The sequence below is a fragment of the Ailuropoda melanoleuca genome, chromosome 15 (assembly GCF_002007445.2).
Source record: "Ailuropoda melanoleuca isolate Jingjing chromosome 15, ASM200744v2, whole genome shotgun sequence".
NCBI lineage: Eukaryota > Metazoa > Chordata > Mammalia > Carnivora > Ursidae > Ailuropoda > Ailuropoda melanoleuca.
In genome coordinates, this window is record NC_048232.1 from 56,960,845 (window position 1) to 56,979,330 (window position 18,486).

General features: G+C 35.9%; 1 protein-coding gene across 1 annotated transcript in view; it reads right to left on the reverse strand.

The window, feature by feature from the left end:
- Positions 1-762: 762 nt before the first annotated feature.
- The window catches only part of SLC6A15 (solute carrier family 6 member 15), a 32,241-nt gene continuing 14,517 nt past the window's right edge, over positions 763-18,486 (reverse strand). The window contains exons 8-11 of the mRNA XM_034644218.1: positions 9,803-9,995; positions 7,018-7,177; positions 3,209-3,371; positions 763-2,128 (exon numbers count right to left, since the gene is read on the reverse strand). Coding sequence (XP_034500109.1) covers positions 1,757-2,128; positions 3,209-3,371; positions 7,018-7,177; positions 9,803-9,995 — 888 coding nt within the window. The 3' untranslated portion in view covers positions 763-1,756. The remainder of the gene's footprint in view (positions 2,129-3,208; positions 3,372-7,017; positions 7,178-9,802; positions 9,996-18,486) is intronic.

An 18,486-nucleotide genomic window follows, 5' to 3' on the forward strand; every position in this document is an offset into this window, starting at 1 on the left:
TGATAATGGTGGTTCCCTTTAAGGATGGACTTGGGTGGCTAGGAGAAATGTTGGGAGGGAAATTCACTCTACACTGAATTGTTATAATTTTTGAGTTCTGTAAAGTGTACATACATTGCCTATCAAGGACTATCGCTTAATTTTAAAGTGATACAAAATATTATATCAAGGAATATGTAAAAACAAAACCAAAAGTTTTAGTCAACAGTGGAATATATTTTAAATGCTGTGATGTAGTCTGGTCACACATATCTCTAGCAGACCAGACATATTTGGCCAAAAATACATCAGTGGATGTGATGTGTGTACTACCTCCCCTATTTTGCCACTGTATTCATTGTGATTTTTAAATGTGACTAATATAGCAGTAGGACAGTTATTAATAAAAGCCGTTTAGTGAGATGGCACTCAGTGGAATTCTGCTTCTTCCACTTTCATAGATGCAACAGTTTCTTAAAAAAAAAATCCTAATACTTTCTTATACTTCAGAGACAATACTGATGCCATAAGCAGTCAACTGGACACACGGTCTCCTAGGAGACTACTTTTTCAAGAATTGTGAGACTATGTTAACACTATTTCACCGTAGTACTCTATTTTCCCTTTGTCTCTGAAGTGGTGGTAACTCTATTAATCAATCTATTAATCCCTCCTGGCACGTGATGATTAATTACTACAAAATGCTGAAGTGCTGAGTGAAATGCAAGATAATCCAATTCAGGTGATACAAGAAAACTCAGTGTGGAAAACAAAGCATCATCTTTAACTTCATTTATTTGTAGCTTAAAATGTAATGCCATACAATCTTAACAATCACTTAAAAAAGGATTTATATTTGCATAAAACAGAAGCAAAACAGAAAGATATGAAATAAAATGCCATCTTGCTTCAAGTTTTCAAATCAGTACTTAGAGTACTAATATACATCTATATACATTGCAAGTATATATAAATATACTATGAGTAATCTTGAAACCACAATAAATATCAAGTAGGTTTTTAGGCACACGGCATAGGAAAATGCAGAATCTGCATAATTCTTGAGAGTGCTGAGTGACTCATTCTTAGATCATTTTCACACATATATTTTACACAAAATATACAACCATCGTGCACATGATCCCCAGTCACCTCCGAATCTCAACTGTCATCCAGCATGAGTGCCTTCTTATTCTTTGATACTATTGCTCTATACAGCGATTACATACGAAAATATTTTGCAGTTTTCTTCAGTTATTTGCCTAAGAAGGTATCAATGCTACCAAAATAAGTGGAGCCTATCTACACAATATATTCATGGAAGTGCGCTAGAGGCACCGACTTGCAGAACTGCTCACTGTAATACTGGGAGTTACCCCGAAGGCAAACTTATACATTTTAAATTATACCATTTTTGAATTGCCAATACTATTAAACCAGAAATTATTAGAAACTGAGGTAACGCCTGTTTTTTTTTCCTTTGAGATAGAAATGCTTGAAAAAACACCAAAAGTATTTTTTTTTAAATTCTGACAGACCTGGACCTCAGTCACTATAAGCTCTGTCTGTAACTCCTTCTGCTCTTTCTGCGCAAATGTAAACCAAAGAATCCGAAGGAATGCTTTAGTTGAATTTACGTATACTTGGGATTAAAGATCACAGCCAAGGAACACCTGAGATCACCCTCCGATAAGTGAAGCCTGATGCTTCTCTTAGTAGAGCCAATGTTCATTGGTAAAAATGAACCAAATAGAACCCACTGGTAGTCTCCTCCCAGCTACAAGTCAGATTCCGGCATATCCGGCATATCTGCCATCAAGTACCCTATTCCATATCGTCCATTGGGAGCCGTATCCAGAGTTGGTGATCCACTCTGTTTTCGATAAATATTTTTACCAAAATTTGGAGATGACATCTCGCTGGATATCTTTCCATGAATGAGGCTTGCATCATCTCCCTCTAAGTTTACAGGCTCTTTCAGGACCCTTCCTCTCTTATAGGTCACAGATGCTAAATTACCAGAACTATTGTCTATTAGGTTGCAGTGACGAATGATAAAGACTGCTGGGACCGGGAGTATTGCCAGGACCATCAGCAAGATACAGACAACCAGTCCCCACGTCGGATAGCTCAGAAATTCTTCAGATGCCTGTGAAAGCCAGAAAAGAAAAAAATCATTATTGGTAATCTTGCTCTGTAAGTACATGAAACAAAATTGTATTTGTCTCAGGTCTGTAAAGCAAAGAGTCTTGCGACATGCTTTGACCAACAGAATACTGTGGAAGTGATGTCAATCAACTTTAAAGGCGAGGCTTTACAGGCCTTGTGAGCTCTGCCTCTGTTTCTTAGGATGCTGCCTGAGTCTAATATGCTACCAAGAAGCCCAAAATGAAAGATTGCACAGACACAGACCGGCCCTCCAAGTTCGATCAATTGTATGAATTAGCTCAGCTAAGACCTAGAGAAGCATGACCCAGTTCACCTGCAGAAGCCTGAGAAATAATAAATCAGCACTGCTCTCAGTCATTAAATTACATGTGCCACACTGTCTTTCTAAAATGTGCATATCTAAACCCTGAAGCACATCTGGCCCCAAGGGTTTTAGTAAGGGTTAACAGACTTGTGAATGCCCCAGTCATGAATTTAGTTGTTGTTTATACAGAGTTATTGACCATAGAATAGTTCAAGGTCAGAGGTATCTCTGAAAAATAAGCATTCTGATTTTATAACAGTTAATATGTATCTTTACTATGATGTGGCTAATGCACCTTGAAAGCAGAAATTGAATTCATCATTGCCAATATAAATCAGTTATAACGAAGCTTTCCTTCAATATGTATTTCAATTATGTCTTCATGGTTAATGCAAATTTTCTTGTTACACAGTATCTGGGCCATGATTTAATAAATTTATATAGGAAAAATATTCCTGGTGGTTTGGCCAATATTTTTTCTAGAGTCAAAGGCCCCATAATTATTGGTTCATCTATGATGACATAAACACATACTTTAGTGAGAACCAAGTCCGTGTTTCTCATGTATTAAAAAAAATCTACAATCTGGAACAAAATCATACACGTTTGGGGCCAAATAAAATGTAAATCTCAAGATCCTTGCATTAAAAACAACACCATTGATTAAACAGCAAAGTATCCTGTGAAGAAAGCAAAAGACAAAACCCCAAAAATAATAAATATATTTTTGTTTAACTTCCTTATTTTGTATTTTACCTTATCTTCAATCCATGCATTATAGCCAGGAGGACTTAACCCCATATTCACAACACTGGCTATTAGCAGTGATAACAGCACTAGAGGAGAAATATATTTCCACGTATAGTAGTAATATCTGTTGGGAGCAAAGCCCAGCATATCTTTCAGATCTTCCATAAATCTAAATAAAAAGAAAGCATTTAATTGTGCCTCAAGTTAATATTTCTATACCTTAAAAATGTGCATTAAATCAACAGTTTCACAAGGGTTTAGCTATGATAACTTATGACATTTTATACCGAATCAAAAAATCATATTGGGTGATGACTTATAAATTAAGAACATTTATAAAGTAAAATGTAAACAGTTAAGTACTGTGATTTTTGTTTAGTGAAAGCAAAAACCAATTACAGAAAAGTTTCCCACTGATGACTTTCTACTTTTATAAACACAGTGTTTGCAATACATCCAAAATTCCTTGTCTCTTTTTTTACTTAGCAATAACTAACATCATTCAATATCCAATTAGTGTTTATATAATCTAAACTGTCACTTCTTTTCATAGTCTGTTCGTTTGAATTGAAAGAAGGTCCACACATTGCACTGACTGATGTGTTTCTCAAGCCCCTTTTCCATCTCTACATTCCTCCTCCATCTCTTTTTTGTTTCTTCCAATTTTCTGTTCAATCATCTGGACACTCTACACCACAGGAATCTCATAGTCTGGACCTTGCTGATTACATCCACACAGTGCTGCTTCACAAGCACATCTGACCCTCCTATTTCCTGGAAACTAGTACGTAGACCTGGTAACCTGTAGGCTTATGCTGTTGTTTTAGGTAAGGTTATTGTGGTATTATTTGCATGAAATAAAGGTCACCCTTCTAGGTGTATGATGTTAACGCTGTCAAAGCGTAGTCATGACACAGTAGTCTATATCCCTTAATATTTTTCTAGAGATAATCACCGCCCACCCACCAGGGCTTGCACCAATGTTCCAGTAGATTTTTTGGTTGTGTAAAGACAGTTCTCTAGTAGAGACTTCAGNCTTGCACCAATGTTCCAGTAGATTTTTTGGTTGTGTAAAGACAGTTCTCTAGTAGAGACTTCAGAGAGACATCATCATAACTATATTCCCTAATTTCTTGTATGTTCATAATTATCTGTGGTCACTATACTTGAATGTTGAGTGTTGGTGGTTTAAAAATCTGTGGCATATGCTTTCTTTCCTTGATAACTGTAAATATTTCTAACTACATAATATTGTTACAAAACGTTTGTTGACTATCAGTCTTTCTCTCATAAATAATTTTGATAGTTTTGTTTGTTACTGTTTTTGCCTGGATGGCCTTTTTTTTTTTTTTTGTCTGGAAGTAAGAGCCTAGACTATGTCCTGGTGCTGGGCTATGTCTATTTTTCCAAGTGTATCATGTGCCCTTCCAGCATCCAGTTGTCACTTAGTTTAGGCAAGTTTCTTCAATTACAGTATTTAATATGGTTCCAGCCACTGCTTTTAGAGGACTTCATTGCACACATGTGGAGTTGTCTTTGCTTAACTCCTGTTCCTATTCCTTCTCTTAGCTCCTTTGCTATTCTTCTCCTTCTCCTTCTCCTTCTCCTTCTCCTTCTCCTCCTTCTTCTCCTTCTCCTTCTCCTTCTCCTTCTCCTTCTCCTTCTCCTTCTTCTTCGATTTTATTTATTTGAGAGATGGTGAGAGAAAGACAGAGCACGAGCAGGGGTAGAGGGAGAAGCAGACCTTCCCCCCCCACCCCCAGCCCAGAGCAGGGAGCCAACGTGGGACTCGATCCCACGGCCCCGGGATCATGACCTGAGCCAAAGGCAGATGCTTAACCGACTGAGCCACCCAGATGCCCCTGGTATTTCTTCTTGATTTAAAAAAAAGTACTCCTCCTTTCTAGCTTCTAATTCTTATGAAACTAGTCATTGTGCTTATTGTTTTTGTGTTTTTTTTAAATTCGATTGTCATTTCTGAATATTATTATTCACAATTATTTCCTGAGTTTATGCTGTTTTCAAATCTTCCTTTTCTTTAATTATCGTATTTCTTGACTTTTAAACAACAGATATATGTCATTCTTTTTCTTTTTGAAAAATATATTTCAATTCATTTTGAAATATGGTTAGTTTTTTTGCTTATGTGCATTTGTTGTCTGTAGGGATTGATTCTGTTCCTTTCCTCTTTTAAAAAAAATTTTTTTCCCCTAAGATTTGACCACAATCAAGTGAAATGAATTTTCCTGCATTTTTAGACGCTAAGTTAAACACCAAAGATGGCAGAGCATTTTTTTGGGCACTTTCAAAAACTATCTTGGAAGGTTATTGTTAGGTTCATAGGCAATGTATGCAGAGCACAATACGTCACATACAGTAGGAATTTAATAGGTGCACATATAGTAGGAATTTAATAGATATCATTTTAATAACTACTATTAGTAGTAGTATCACTTCTCCCGCTATTGTTAACTATTATTGCTTAGGGATACTAACTACTAAAAAGAGAGATTTTGTAATATCCCTATTGTAAATGACAAACTGTGTAAATGGAAATCCAAATTACAATCTTATCGATCCACAGATCAGTCCAATAATAATATCAAATTCCAACACAGTGCAAGTTAGGAGTTAGGGGTGTCTTACTAGAGTATAGAGATACCTAATTTTGAAACTTAGGTCTAAATTACAGTCCTGGCTCTAAAACTAACACACTTGTTCTCCTGTACAAGTAAGGCCAATTTTCCATTTATAATACGGATGATATTAGTTACCACAGGGCATTTTTATGAGGATTCAGATTTAATGTATGTTAAACAGCTATTACCTCTATTGCCGTATGGTACATGATTATTAAAAGTAAGTCTCCCTCCCCTTCCTTGCCTGGGGCTTTTGACACTAATAAAAACATTCTCCAAGCTCTGTCACGAAGCTCATTCAATACCAGTAACATTCTCTATGTTGTTTAAGACGACTCTGGTCTTCGTGCAACACACTCATTCCTCCTTTACATAGACCTCTAATAAGCTTGCCAATCTTATTGCCTTAGCCCATATATGTTAACTAAAGACAACAACTTCAAAAAAATATTGTACAAAACCTCCAGTAACCTTTTTCTTCTGAGATTACACTAATTCCTCATTTCACGCCAAGTATTCATACTTTTCATATCAAGCAGGTATATAATTTAAAGGTTTAAGTATCTAGTTATTCAAGTAATGACTCCACATGAACACAAAGTTTGTGCATAGCAAACGACACAAATGCCTCAGAGCAGGATAGGTCATTTCCCAAAACTGACCTGCTACGTAGAACATTATGTATCATAATAAAATAAAATTCCTCCCATAAAACAGATTAGCAAAGTAAATAGGAAGAAAGGCTTTAAAGTTAAGCAGAGACAGCTATGAATCCCAGGTATGCCTCGGTCCAGGTGATGAGCAAGTCACGTGGTGTTTCATAAGCCTGAGAAATGTGAAATGTGGACAACAAAAATAACTTAAAACAACTCAACAAGGTTCTTGGAGCATAGCCATTACTCACTAGATCCTAGAAGTTACTATCGGATAACTACAATTAAATCAAAGCTCCAGAATCCTAGATTATATTGCCATCCGCACAATTCTAATTACCTTATAGGGTAATATACTTTATAAAAAAGACTGAATGAAGAAGAGCCTGCAAAAGATTTGATTTTGTTGCAAAGAATTTTTCCCTCTAGTCATTTCCTTCCTCTTCTAAATGAAAAAGAGTTTGACAACTGGTCTTTCCAAAATAGAGATGAAAAATGAATGCATAAAAGCAAATATACTTACTTATCTATGCCATAAACAAAGGACACAGCAATATTCTCCAAAATGACTACAATTAGCAGAGGCAGTGTAGCAGAATAATCGTCAAACATTGTAACGAAGTAATTTCCAGAGCGTTGCACAAATATCAGGCCGATACAGAATGCCAGAAGGCAACAGACCACTGTACAAAAGAAATAGATGGAAAAATTAAGCTTTTATTCAGTCCAGTCTTTTACATTTAATTATGAGTTATTATATTCAAACAACATTGTCTTCACTTTTATAACTTGTCAATGATAAAAATAGGCAACATCTTTCCTGATACTATGGAATAAAACACATTGGGAGTAACCTGGATTTACCCCTGGATTTAATATGAATCCATGGTAAGACAGTAACTTTTTTTTTATAATAATATTTTTTATTATATTATGTTAGTCACCATACAGTACATCCCTGGTTTTTGATGTAAAGTTCGATGATTCATTAGTTGCGTATAACACCCAGTGCACCATGCAATACGTGCCCTCCTTACTACCCATCACCAGCCTATCCCATTCCCCACCCCCCTCCCCTCTGAAGCCCTCATTTTGTTTCTCAGAGTCCATAGTCTCTCATGCTTCATTCCCCCTTCTGATTACCCCCCTTTCTTTACTTTTGACCAGCTACTATTAATATAAAAGCTTAGAGAGATTTCTGGGATCCACATGGTATTCCCATATTTATGTTAGACTCTATTCTCTCACACTCTTTAGTAGAGAAGGAGTCAAAAATAAAACGTTCTATTCCTCAACCACCTTCGAGCAGAGGCGAGTAAATGTAATAGAGCAGGTACCAGCAGTTTGGGAGGGGAGAAAACAGACATCCTGGGGTTCGATCACATGGCGGTTCCCTAACAGTCTCCATAAGTGTGGGCTAAGTGAAGTCATCACCTCCATCTCTTAAGCACAACGCTAGTAGTATGAGTTACATCACATCTAAATGAACATTATATATAAGCATATAATGTAGAGAAGGAAAAAGTAACATTTGCTTGGAGCCTATCACATATTGAAATATTGAAATGCTTGTCCCAGGGTGCTTTACTCAAAGCCTCAGGATGGAAGTAGCAGAGCTCGAACACAGCCTTATGACTCTTCACTCTCACCTACTGACACCGTAGCGGGTGAAGAAGAGCGGAGTCCAGGTGGTATAGACAGTAAGAGCCTCGCTGGAGATTTGAGAGGAAAAGATTGCAAGTAATTTACTTCTAAATCCTACTGTCCTATCAGAGAAGACAAAAGCACATCTGGCAAAGGTGACAGAGGAACGCTTCATCAAGGTAAGATGTGACTTTAAGTATAGTTATGATCCCGAAAGACAGGTAATGGGAAAAGAGAGGGCTTTCCCCTTTGCTCTGACCAAACACGTTTTCCAGTGGAGTTCACCAAATACTACCTTGTGTGTTTTTGCCTCTACACTGTTGCTTTTCCCTTAATTTTGCAAGCCCTCTTACTACAGGAGGGTTTAGATAGGGGGCAAAGATGAAAGCAGCGAAGATGTTATTTAATACACATATCAGGCGAGATACTGGTAGCCTTGAATTAAACAGAAACTTCAGAGAAGAGACCGCCTTTTCTGGGAGAAGATAAGGAAGTTTCTCATTATATCCAACTGAGTTGAGAATATTAAGATGAAGCACTTAACAAACTGCTGAAATTGTTTTACATACACATACAGAAACTTAGCAGTGCAATAAGTGATAAAGTTACATATTTGAGAGATACGTACACAGAAGTTATTACTAAATCTTTCAGAGCTAAAAACAGGACTCTGAGGAGCTTGTATACTACTGCCCAGCATTCAGTATCATTTATATATTTTTTTCCAATTTGTTTTTGCATCACTTACCAACACTGTTCCTGCACTCTGGTCTGGCTGGCTTCCTTAACTGTTCCCTTTATCTCTGTTTATATCTGCTAAACTGAAGCTATTACTAAAGCTATCCTCTGACCCCTAGAAGACCCTTCCCCTTTCCAATTCAACTGCCATCCTTTCACTGATAGTTCCGTCATATATTTAGATGACCCTTGTCGCAGTTTCTTAATTCTTATGACATGTTAAGTCGCTACTATGCCTTCTATGAGTATTGTACAAGGTGTAAGTCTTATGTACCAGACTTGGTTTCAGTTATCAGTACTATTATTTTTGGAGACAAGACTCTCCTATGTCTCTATCTCTTTTATAATTTCTCTTATATCTTTTATATCCTTCCAATGTGAGGATGGTGCAGTACAATACTGGCACTTTAATAACTGCTTGCAGATTGGACTTAATAATAACCATCAATGTTGATAAGTTATTTTATTTCCTTTCCTACTTAGAGATATTAACTACTAGTAGGCTACAAGGGCTATTTCATATGAGAACTGAATTTAGGTTCATCAATTTCAACGATGCAATTTTTGGATAAGGAATATTGGATCTGAACTTTTAAAAATAATTACTTGTCTCATTTACAAAATTATACATGAACATTTTATAACTTCATTCTACTCATAATAGGTTCATGAATAGATTCATGATAGTGACATTACTATTAATGAAAAGTAATATAAGTAATCACTAATAATTAATATAATCTACATTGAGTCTATTGTTTGCATTGTATATAAACATATAAATAAAATAGCAAGTAATAGTAATATATATTAATAAACGGGCATTAATAAAACACTTTCCTATTTCCATCTCTGACCTCTCACCAAGAGTAAAATAAATGGCCTGTATCAGTTCAGTGAAAAGTCAAATACCTAAAAAAACTCACCGGTAAGAATTTCTTTCCTCACTTTGAAAGTGTCCACAACGGGCGTGATGATCCCTTCAATGGTTCCAAACATGCTGCCAAGCCCCAGATTGACTAGCATGAGGAAGAACATCACTGACCAGAAGGGGGATGCAGGGAAATGTGTCATTGCTTCTGTAAAGGCAATGAAAGCTAAACCCGTCCCCTGAACAGCCTGTAAAATGTATAAAATGGCAACATTAGTACCGAGCAATATTAAGGGATGGCTATATAAACCAGTTACATAGGAGAGGGAAAACTCTGACTAATGCTCAGGAGTTACTGGAAATAGGTAGGCTGATATCATGCTGTCTCTTAAGAAACTGTGCCTCTGTGGGGCGCCTGGGTGGCACAGCGGTTAAGCGTCTGCCTTAGGCTCAGGGTGTAATCCCGGCGTTATGGGATCGAGCCCCATGTCAGGCTCCTCTGCTATGAGCCTGCTTCTTCCTCTCTCACTCCCCCTGCTTGTGTTCCCTCTCTCACTGGCTGTCTCTATCTCTGTCAAATAAATAAATAAAATCTTTAAAAAAAAAAAAAGAAACTGTGCCTCCGAACAAAAGTTGATTGTGTTATCTCATAAAAACAACAGATAGACCAAAATTAAAAAAGGAAAAAACCAAAAACTTTAAAGGGTAAGTTAGTAACTAAATCTTTCTTTACAGAACTCAAGATTTTTATATAAATGATGACTCCATCCATAACTTCCTGCACGTGATTTTTTATGTTTAGTCAAGTATAGTGTTAGCTATCTTACTGCAGGGATCAATAGTCGGTTTCTCCATTATGTTTTCCTTTTTGGCAATACAGGGGAAGGGCGAATACAATGTTCACCTGTTTCATATTTATTAGAATAAATGACGGTAGCTAAAGGAGTTAATCATGACGTGTTCAACATAAATATTAAAATGGCTAAATATCAATTGTGTGTCCAAACAATCATGCAATATGTAAATGATAGTCATAATCCAAATTTTTGTATTTAAGATTATACCAGGAAAAATATCAGACTAATTTCATTTTCTATGATGAAAATCAACTTATATTCATATTTTAAATTTTTGTGGCTGAATCGATGAGATTGCTTTTTAAAGTAAAGCAAACCTTTGTAATTTAAGAGAGTATGTTCTTCTGATTTCTAGCTCTTAATTTTTTTCCCTTTGCTTGTTTGTTTTGTTTCTTAAGTTCCACATGTTAACTAACTGGAATTAAAATAAAAACTTAAAAAAAAAGTACATTCTCTGAAATAAAAAATGAGAATTTTGAAACATCATAATCTTCCACCGGCATTTTAAAGGTCATTTTCCTAAAAAAAGTCCTGGATAATGCTTATGTTACCTGCGTGATAATGACTGTAGTGCTTAAACAGCCTACTCACTTTATTGAGCTCATCCTCAATTTGACAGGAATTGAGATGAAGAGCAGAAAATTCTTCTTCTTTCACTTTTTGAATGACGTCATAAACTAAATGATAATCTTCTGCGGTAACAGCTGAAAGGTTGATATGATGTGGAATAATATCCTGACTGATGTTGCCCATTTTCAAAAATTGTATGATCATTTTTGAATTTCTGAAAGATAGAACAACATAACGAGTGAACATTTATGGGTTTGGGGGGTATACTTTTTATACAATTATGCCATCAAGAGCTAAAGGAAATGAATATCCATACTCTGTTATGCATTTCTCATTTATGACGTTTGCTTTAAAGCCCAGCACTGCAAACACCACCAGTGTTGCCAGGACAGATGTAAAAAAATTAATGAAGGACACGAGGACAGCATCAAAGTGGCAGTTGTTGTCTCTTTTGTTGTAGCTTGAAAAGGCGATGACGCCACCAAATCCCAGACCTAGGGCAAAGAACACCTGTGTAGCAGCTTCTCTCCAGACCTTGGGCTCCAGCATAATTTCAAGCTGTTTAAAATTAAACATAATAGAAGTCAGCTGCAAAATAGTACTTCAGAATAATCTACATGGAATTAGTTCTATTATTTAAATAGATCAGAATGATATAAACTGGAGGAATAATCTGTTCTTAGTAGAAATAACCAGGTTTTCACTTAGTAGTGAGACCAAATATAGGAAGAAGAAAAACTACAGACAATTGTGAAGATGGAGATTTTACTCACATGGAGATTTTCTACTTATGTAGAAATTCTTTTAAGTTATCTTTAAGACAAACCAAAAGTACTATTTGAAATTAACTGTCTTCAATCATTTCCTACTTAAGTCTTTGTTTTCTTTCCAAAGCAAAATAATCAGCAATAAAATCGAATTATTTAACTAATACCCTAAGTTTTGTGTTTTCTGGTGGCAATCTAGTAGTCAAGGCAGATAATAAGCAGATTATAAGTTTGGGAGAGTTGACTATCTGTACTTTGCACATTCATGCATGTATGATGCATTCCTTTCAATAGTTTTCTGAAAGCCTTTTCTTTGAAAATTGAAGCAATTCCACTACATCACCTCTCAGACTCTTTCAGAGCCAAAGTTCTAAAGTTCTGCACCTGTGCTGAACATGTATTTCAAGTAACTCTGCTTTACCTCTTCGAGAGTTATCACTGTATATAACCAAACCTTTTAAATGGAACAATTAATATTAGCCATATCTGACACAAATGTCAATAAACAGGTTTGAAGAACACAAGTGTTTAAATTGGTATTTTATCTCTTTTTATTATTGTAGCGAAATTGCCTTCATTGGGAGCAATGTCAAATGTGGCTGAGAAGATGAATTCCACAGTCTCAGGTCCCGACTCTGCCATTTAATAATCTAAAAATAGTGCAATTGGGAGTAAGTAGTTGCCCTCCCTGAGTTTCAGCGTCTTCAACTGAAGATGGGAGTAACAAGCCATACGCCACTCCATCACATTCCGTACCACACTCTAAGTGCTCAGTAATAGTTGACATATATGGACTGTACTGGTAGGAACATGGATAAGCACTTTGTATGGATTATCTCATTTAATCTTCAGAACAATCCACCAAATTTGTTGCTACTATTATCTGAATCTTAAGAAGGTTAAGTAACCTGCCCAAGGTTATACAGCAGTTCTGGGGTACAGCTGAAATATGAACCAAAGTAGATTCCAAAATGCACATTTTCTCAAATATTAGGCTTTCTTGTTCAATTTTAGTTACTAGGATTTAGTTATTTTAGTTATTAGTTACTAGGATTTATGGTTCAATTTCAGTTCAATTTATTGTTTAATTTTAGTGATTATTATTGAAATAGAATATAATATTGTCATGAAACATAATCACGATTATATTTATAATTTATTAAGATTTAACTGAAATACACATATTGTTTGTTGATCGTTGCTACATTACCATTCTATCATTAATACTGATCCCAAATACACTCAACTGTCTATCTCTACTTTACCCACTAGATGGCAGGCAACACCCATTTACTAAAGACATTACTTGGCTTACTTCCAATTCAGGAACTAAATCTCCATTCACTGTTCTGGGAAGAGTTTGTGTGCTTTACTTTTCTCCCTTGGACAAAAAATGTAAATTAAAAAGTAACTAACAACTTATCATTATTATATTAACTATCACACTTTGCAGTGACCTAACAGAATTTTATCAATAGTCAATGAAAAGTGAGCTAACGAAAGAACTATTTTAATAGTGATTCCCAGTCCCGGTTTAAAATGTCAATAATGCAAGTTTTAAATACGGGGCCATGTAAAAGTGTCATATCAAAGTAGTTGAATTCTAAGATAGCTATTTGAATCAAATATTTAGAATTATGTCACAAGCAGTTGCCAACTTATATAAGGTGATATTCCAGAAGTTCACACAAAAGTTGGTTGTTTTAAACTCTGAAATCCTTTTTTTATATATTACAATATAAATATCATTTTTGGTCAGTAAATATGGCCCATTTGAAGCCGATTTAAATTTTAATACAGCTGAAATCTATAAATCTTAACTAGTTATTCACTGAGGAGTTCCAACAACTCTAAGCGCTAACCAGGACTTTTGAATTAGTCAAGAAAATCAGATACTAGTGGCATTTTTGCTACTAGAGAATACTAAGGGAAAACCCGATACCCAAAGAACACAGCCTCTTTTACATAGTATCAAGACAGCTGCCAGGAGTGACAAAGAATTCCAGGGAAGTTAATTTCTGCCCAAATCCCACAGCATGTTGCTGGCTACACATTCACCCTTCAGATAACTTCCAGTTTCTGAACCAATTTCACAACTTTATAACTCCATGTCTGTCTATAATAGTGTTAGCAAACTAATAATGAGGTGTTAACTTCAGTGAATAACTAAAATGTATATACACTTCAAAACTTGGTGTTTTTTTTTTTCCTGCTAAATCACTATCCCAAGTTCACAAGGACTGATTAAGCAGGTTCAAGGTGTCCAGCATTGAGTTCAACTCCAAGATGAATGAAAGAACATAAGTTCTCAGCCTTTTGTGGAGCCTAATGAGAATTTTCCTGAAATGCATATGCATTACAAAACTCCCCAAACTCACCACTATAAATATTATTCTAGGAGGCACAAAACCTCAAAACAAGAATATTGATTTTCTCTGAGACAGGATTTAGAGTACAGAAGCCTTCTCAGCCTGGGTTCATGGACTTTAGGTGATCTGTCAACCTTCTGAGACATTAAACAAATTAATATGTTCATTATATGTTTCTCTGGTAATAAGATCTTATCGGTTTTCTCAAAGGGGTCAATTACAAAAGGTTAAGAACCACTGACATAGAGGAGGAAGTAGAGGAAAGATGGAAAAGTCCTGGGGCGCCTGGGTGGCTCGGTCGGTTAGGCGTCCGGCTCTTGATTCTGGCTCAGGTCATCATCTCAGGGTGGTGGGATTGAGCCTCATGGCAGGCTCCATGCTCAGCACAGAGTCGGCTTGTCCCTCTCCCTCTGCTCCTCCCTCTGCCCCTCCCCCTGCTTGTGTTCCTTCTCTCTCAAATAAATAAATACATAAAATCTTTTTTAAAAAGATGGAAAAGTCCTAAAATTTATCAGTGTAAAAAACTAGGAGTTAATTTATTATAAAGGAATTTTTAAAGTTCACATAGAACTTACTCTAGAACTAAAATGAGTCATTTAAAACTGGAAATAGATGGATATAATTATGGATATTTAAAAGCCCTGGTTTTCCTAAGCTGGTTAATATAACAGCTATAATTTAAAAGGCTAGCATACATATGTTAGAACAATTATCCTTTAAATCTAACTGTGGGAACATTTGAACAATAAACATAATGCTTTAATGATCATAAGCCTTAAATAGAAATGCAGTACATACCTTAGGGGTAAACATGTGGCGGATGCCATCAATTGAACCATTTAAAAGGAGTGCTCTGATTAGGAAGCATATAAGTACCACATATGGGAAAAGAGAACTAAAATACATGATCTACAAAGAAAAAAAAATATAGGTGAGACACACTAAAATTATATTTCTTTCTGTAGTTAAGAGTTTGTGTTCCGTTCGATACTTTTTGTAGCATGGCTAATAGTACTATTAATACTTTTACAGCCATCACATTAGAATGGCTTATTAGTCTTAATGCAGTGTGACTTACTTGAAATCCTGTATGAGATAGAACGAGAAATAGGGAATCTCCCTTACTTAAACTCCTTTAAAATAGTCCACAGGTATAATGTAACTTGAGTAGTGTTTATTTCTTAAAGTTCACAAAACAAACAATATTGAAAAAAAAATTAATGGCTACTATCTCCCTAACAAATTCCTACTTTTATTGTTTTAGGTAACAGCAACAGCAAAAAAGAGTCCTTTTTTTTCCCCATTAATCAAAATTCCATTATAATTCCATAAATCTTCTGGAGAGTGGGCTCCTATAAGTCTCCTAAGACTCTGAATAATTAACAATGTCAAGGTTTAACTTTCTGCTTCACAAGTGTTCATGCTTAAAGTTAAGTGGAATGTTTATCGCAGTAAAGCAATTGCCCTAACCAGACATTTACTGCTTCTTTGACATCTCCATGTAGAAGCCTAACAGGTCTCTAAAACTTTTCGGGTCCAGAAAAGAACTTCTGACTTCCCCCCCAAGATGTCTCTCCACCTGTCTCTGTCTCTGTCTCTGTCTCAGCAAATCAAGGGGCTAAAGTCCAACATCCGGAAGTAGTCCTGCCCTACTGTGAATATTCTCCTAGTTTCCATGCTACCGCTCAGGTTACCTTATTCCTACTGAATGCACTCCAGGGATTTTTAATACAGTTGCAATAAAATGTGAATTCCTCTCTCTGACTTGCAAAGCCTCACATTAGAATGCCTCCCTACCCACCCCACCTCCCTTCCCCCAGCTGAGCTTTACCCCCAGATCTGTAGGACTTGCTCCCCTGTTATTTCTGCCTCACCTTCATCTATGTGAACTGAAACATGAGGATCAATGGCATGAATAGCAAAAATAAAGGTCTTTCAGGTAGACACAGAATTTCAAAAGATCTCCTTGATGAAATAAGATTACAAGTGACTTTAGATTTCACTATAAAACACGTCTTCATCTATGCTCTTTCTTTAATTTAAGCACATTTTTTAAAGCACCACTTTTCGCCAATCTTTATGTAACTACCTAGAATGACATGGTACTTGTAGTTTGCCCACAGACATTTACAGCGGGGCTTGAGGTGGGCATCACATGCAGGAGTGGTGATGAGCAGAAGCAGAAGGGGCTCTAGCATACTAACTTTTCCAGAAGACTGAATGCCTCTGATCATAGCCAAGCAAACCACAATCCAGGCAGCCAGCAAGCAGATGGTCATCTTCCAGTTTAAGCCCCCACTTTCAGAAATGGAACTGGAAATATTCAGGGCTTCTCTGTACCAGTAATAGGTGGTGGCAGAACTTTTTTCACATTCTGGCTCTACAACTGTAGAAAGAAAGGTAATGCAATTATTTCAGCTTGGAAGAGTAATGAGGCATTTTTTTCCCAGTAAGCCTGTAAATCCATTCTTAACATTTCATCGAAAAGTACTACTATTCTAGAGAAGCATTTATATTCACAGTGAAAACTCACTGTGAAAAATTGTGAAAAATCCACAGCCATGTATTCTTGTTGATATTTTTTATTACACATTTCTGAAACAGGAATATGTAAGCTTTTTATCAAAGTAATTAAAACACAACAGGTTTATAGCCCCTTTCATGCCCAGAATTATCTGACTGACTCCCTGCGACAGAGCTGTCAAATACGCTAGCTGCTGCTCATATGTGACTTTTGAAATGAAGCTAGTCTAAAGTGGCATGTGCTGTAAATACAAAATCAAAGAAGATTTTAGAGACTTAGTACAAGAAAAATAATGTAAAATAATTCACATATTAATTATTTGTTGAAATGTTAACATTTTGGAAAAATATTTCACCTATTTCTAACTTGTTTCAATGTGACTACTAGTAAATTTTAGACTACCTTTGTGAGTTGCATTCTATATTTACTGGACATCACTACTCTAGGGAATTGTCCTTTATTAATATACTAGGATTTAAAAATAAATGATGGGAAAACTATGAAAGGGAACTAAAGACACACAAACAATTACTTCAATACAGATTCTTTTTGTCTTATTTTTTATGTTATTTTCGTTTTTTATCTCCTTTATGATTACCTGCAGGTCCTTTTTAAAAAAAAAATTTGTGTTACTGAAGTTTAGTTGACATACAATGTTATATGCATTTCAGGTGTGCCATATAGTGATTCTACAATTCTGTACATGACACGATGCTCACCACAGTAATATAGTTACTATCTGTTACCATACAATTCTTACCGTATTACTATCTTCCTTATGCTGTACTTTGCATCTCCATGACTTACTTATTTTATAACTAGAAGTTATTTTTATTTATTTTAATCAAAATGTAAGGCATCAAGAAAGGGGTACAAAATAAAAAACTGTCTAAGTTAACAACTGATGGGTTGTAACATTTTACCCCAATGTCATGCGGCATGATAAAATAACTCGGGAAGACCTAGTAAAATTAGATGGTGCCAACAGGCTTTGCTCTAAGTATGCCAATTCTAAAAGTGAGGAAAGCTTGTTATGATAATTTTGAAAGACTGTTCCACATTATCTTAAAAAAAGAAAAAAAAATCTCAAAACCTCACGCCCTTAGCAACTTTATGATTATTTTATAGAAAAACACTACATGATACGTGTCTTACAAGTGTGTGAAGCATTTTTCACCAAAGGACATTGATCCCAAGGAAGAGGTTGCTGAAAAGACTGAGAAAAATAAAACAAACTCCAGCCAATGATGACATTGTAGTAGAGAGCCACAAAAAAGCACACCTGCAAAACAAAATAGCACGATTACATTACATCTCCCAGGACCCTTCCTTTGAAACGAGATGAAATGCATAAAACCCCACTTAACATGTTAAAAATCCTCCTCGTTTCATTTTTGAGACACATTATCTTTTCTAAAAGGATGTCTCTCTTAGATCTTAAGAATATGCATTATCAAGATGGAACTGTATTAATATTTACAGCTTGGTTAGTGTATTAGTGCAAACTCCAACGGTGTTTTTTAAAAATGTGATTAAAGAGTTGAATAGAAATACACACTCAAAGCCTTCATTTAAGAGTGAACTATACAGGGGCGCCTGGGTGGCACAGCGGTTGGGCGTCTGCCTTCGGCTCAGGGCGTGATCCCGGCGTT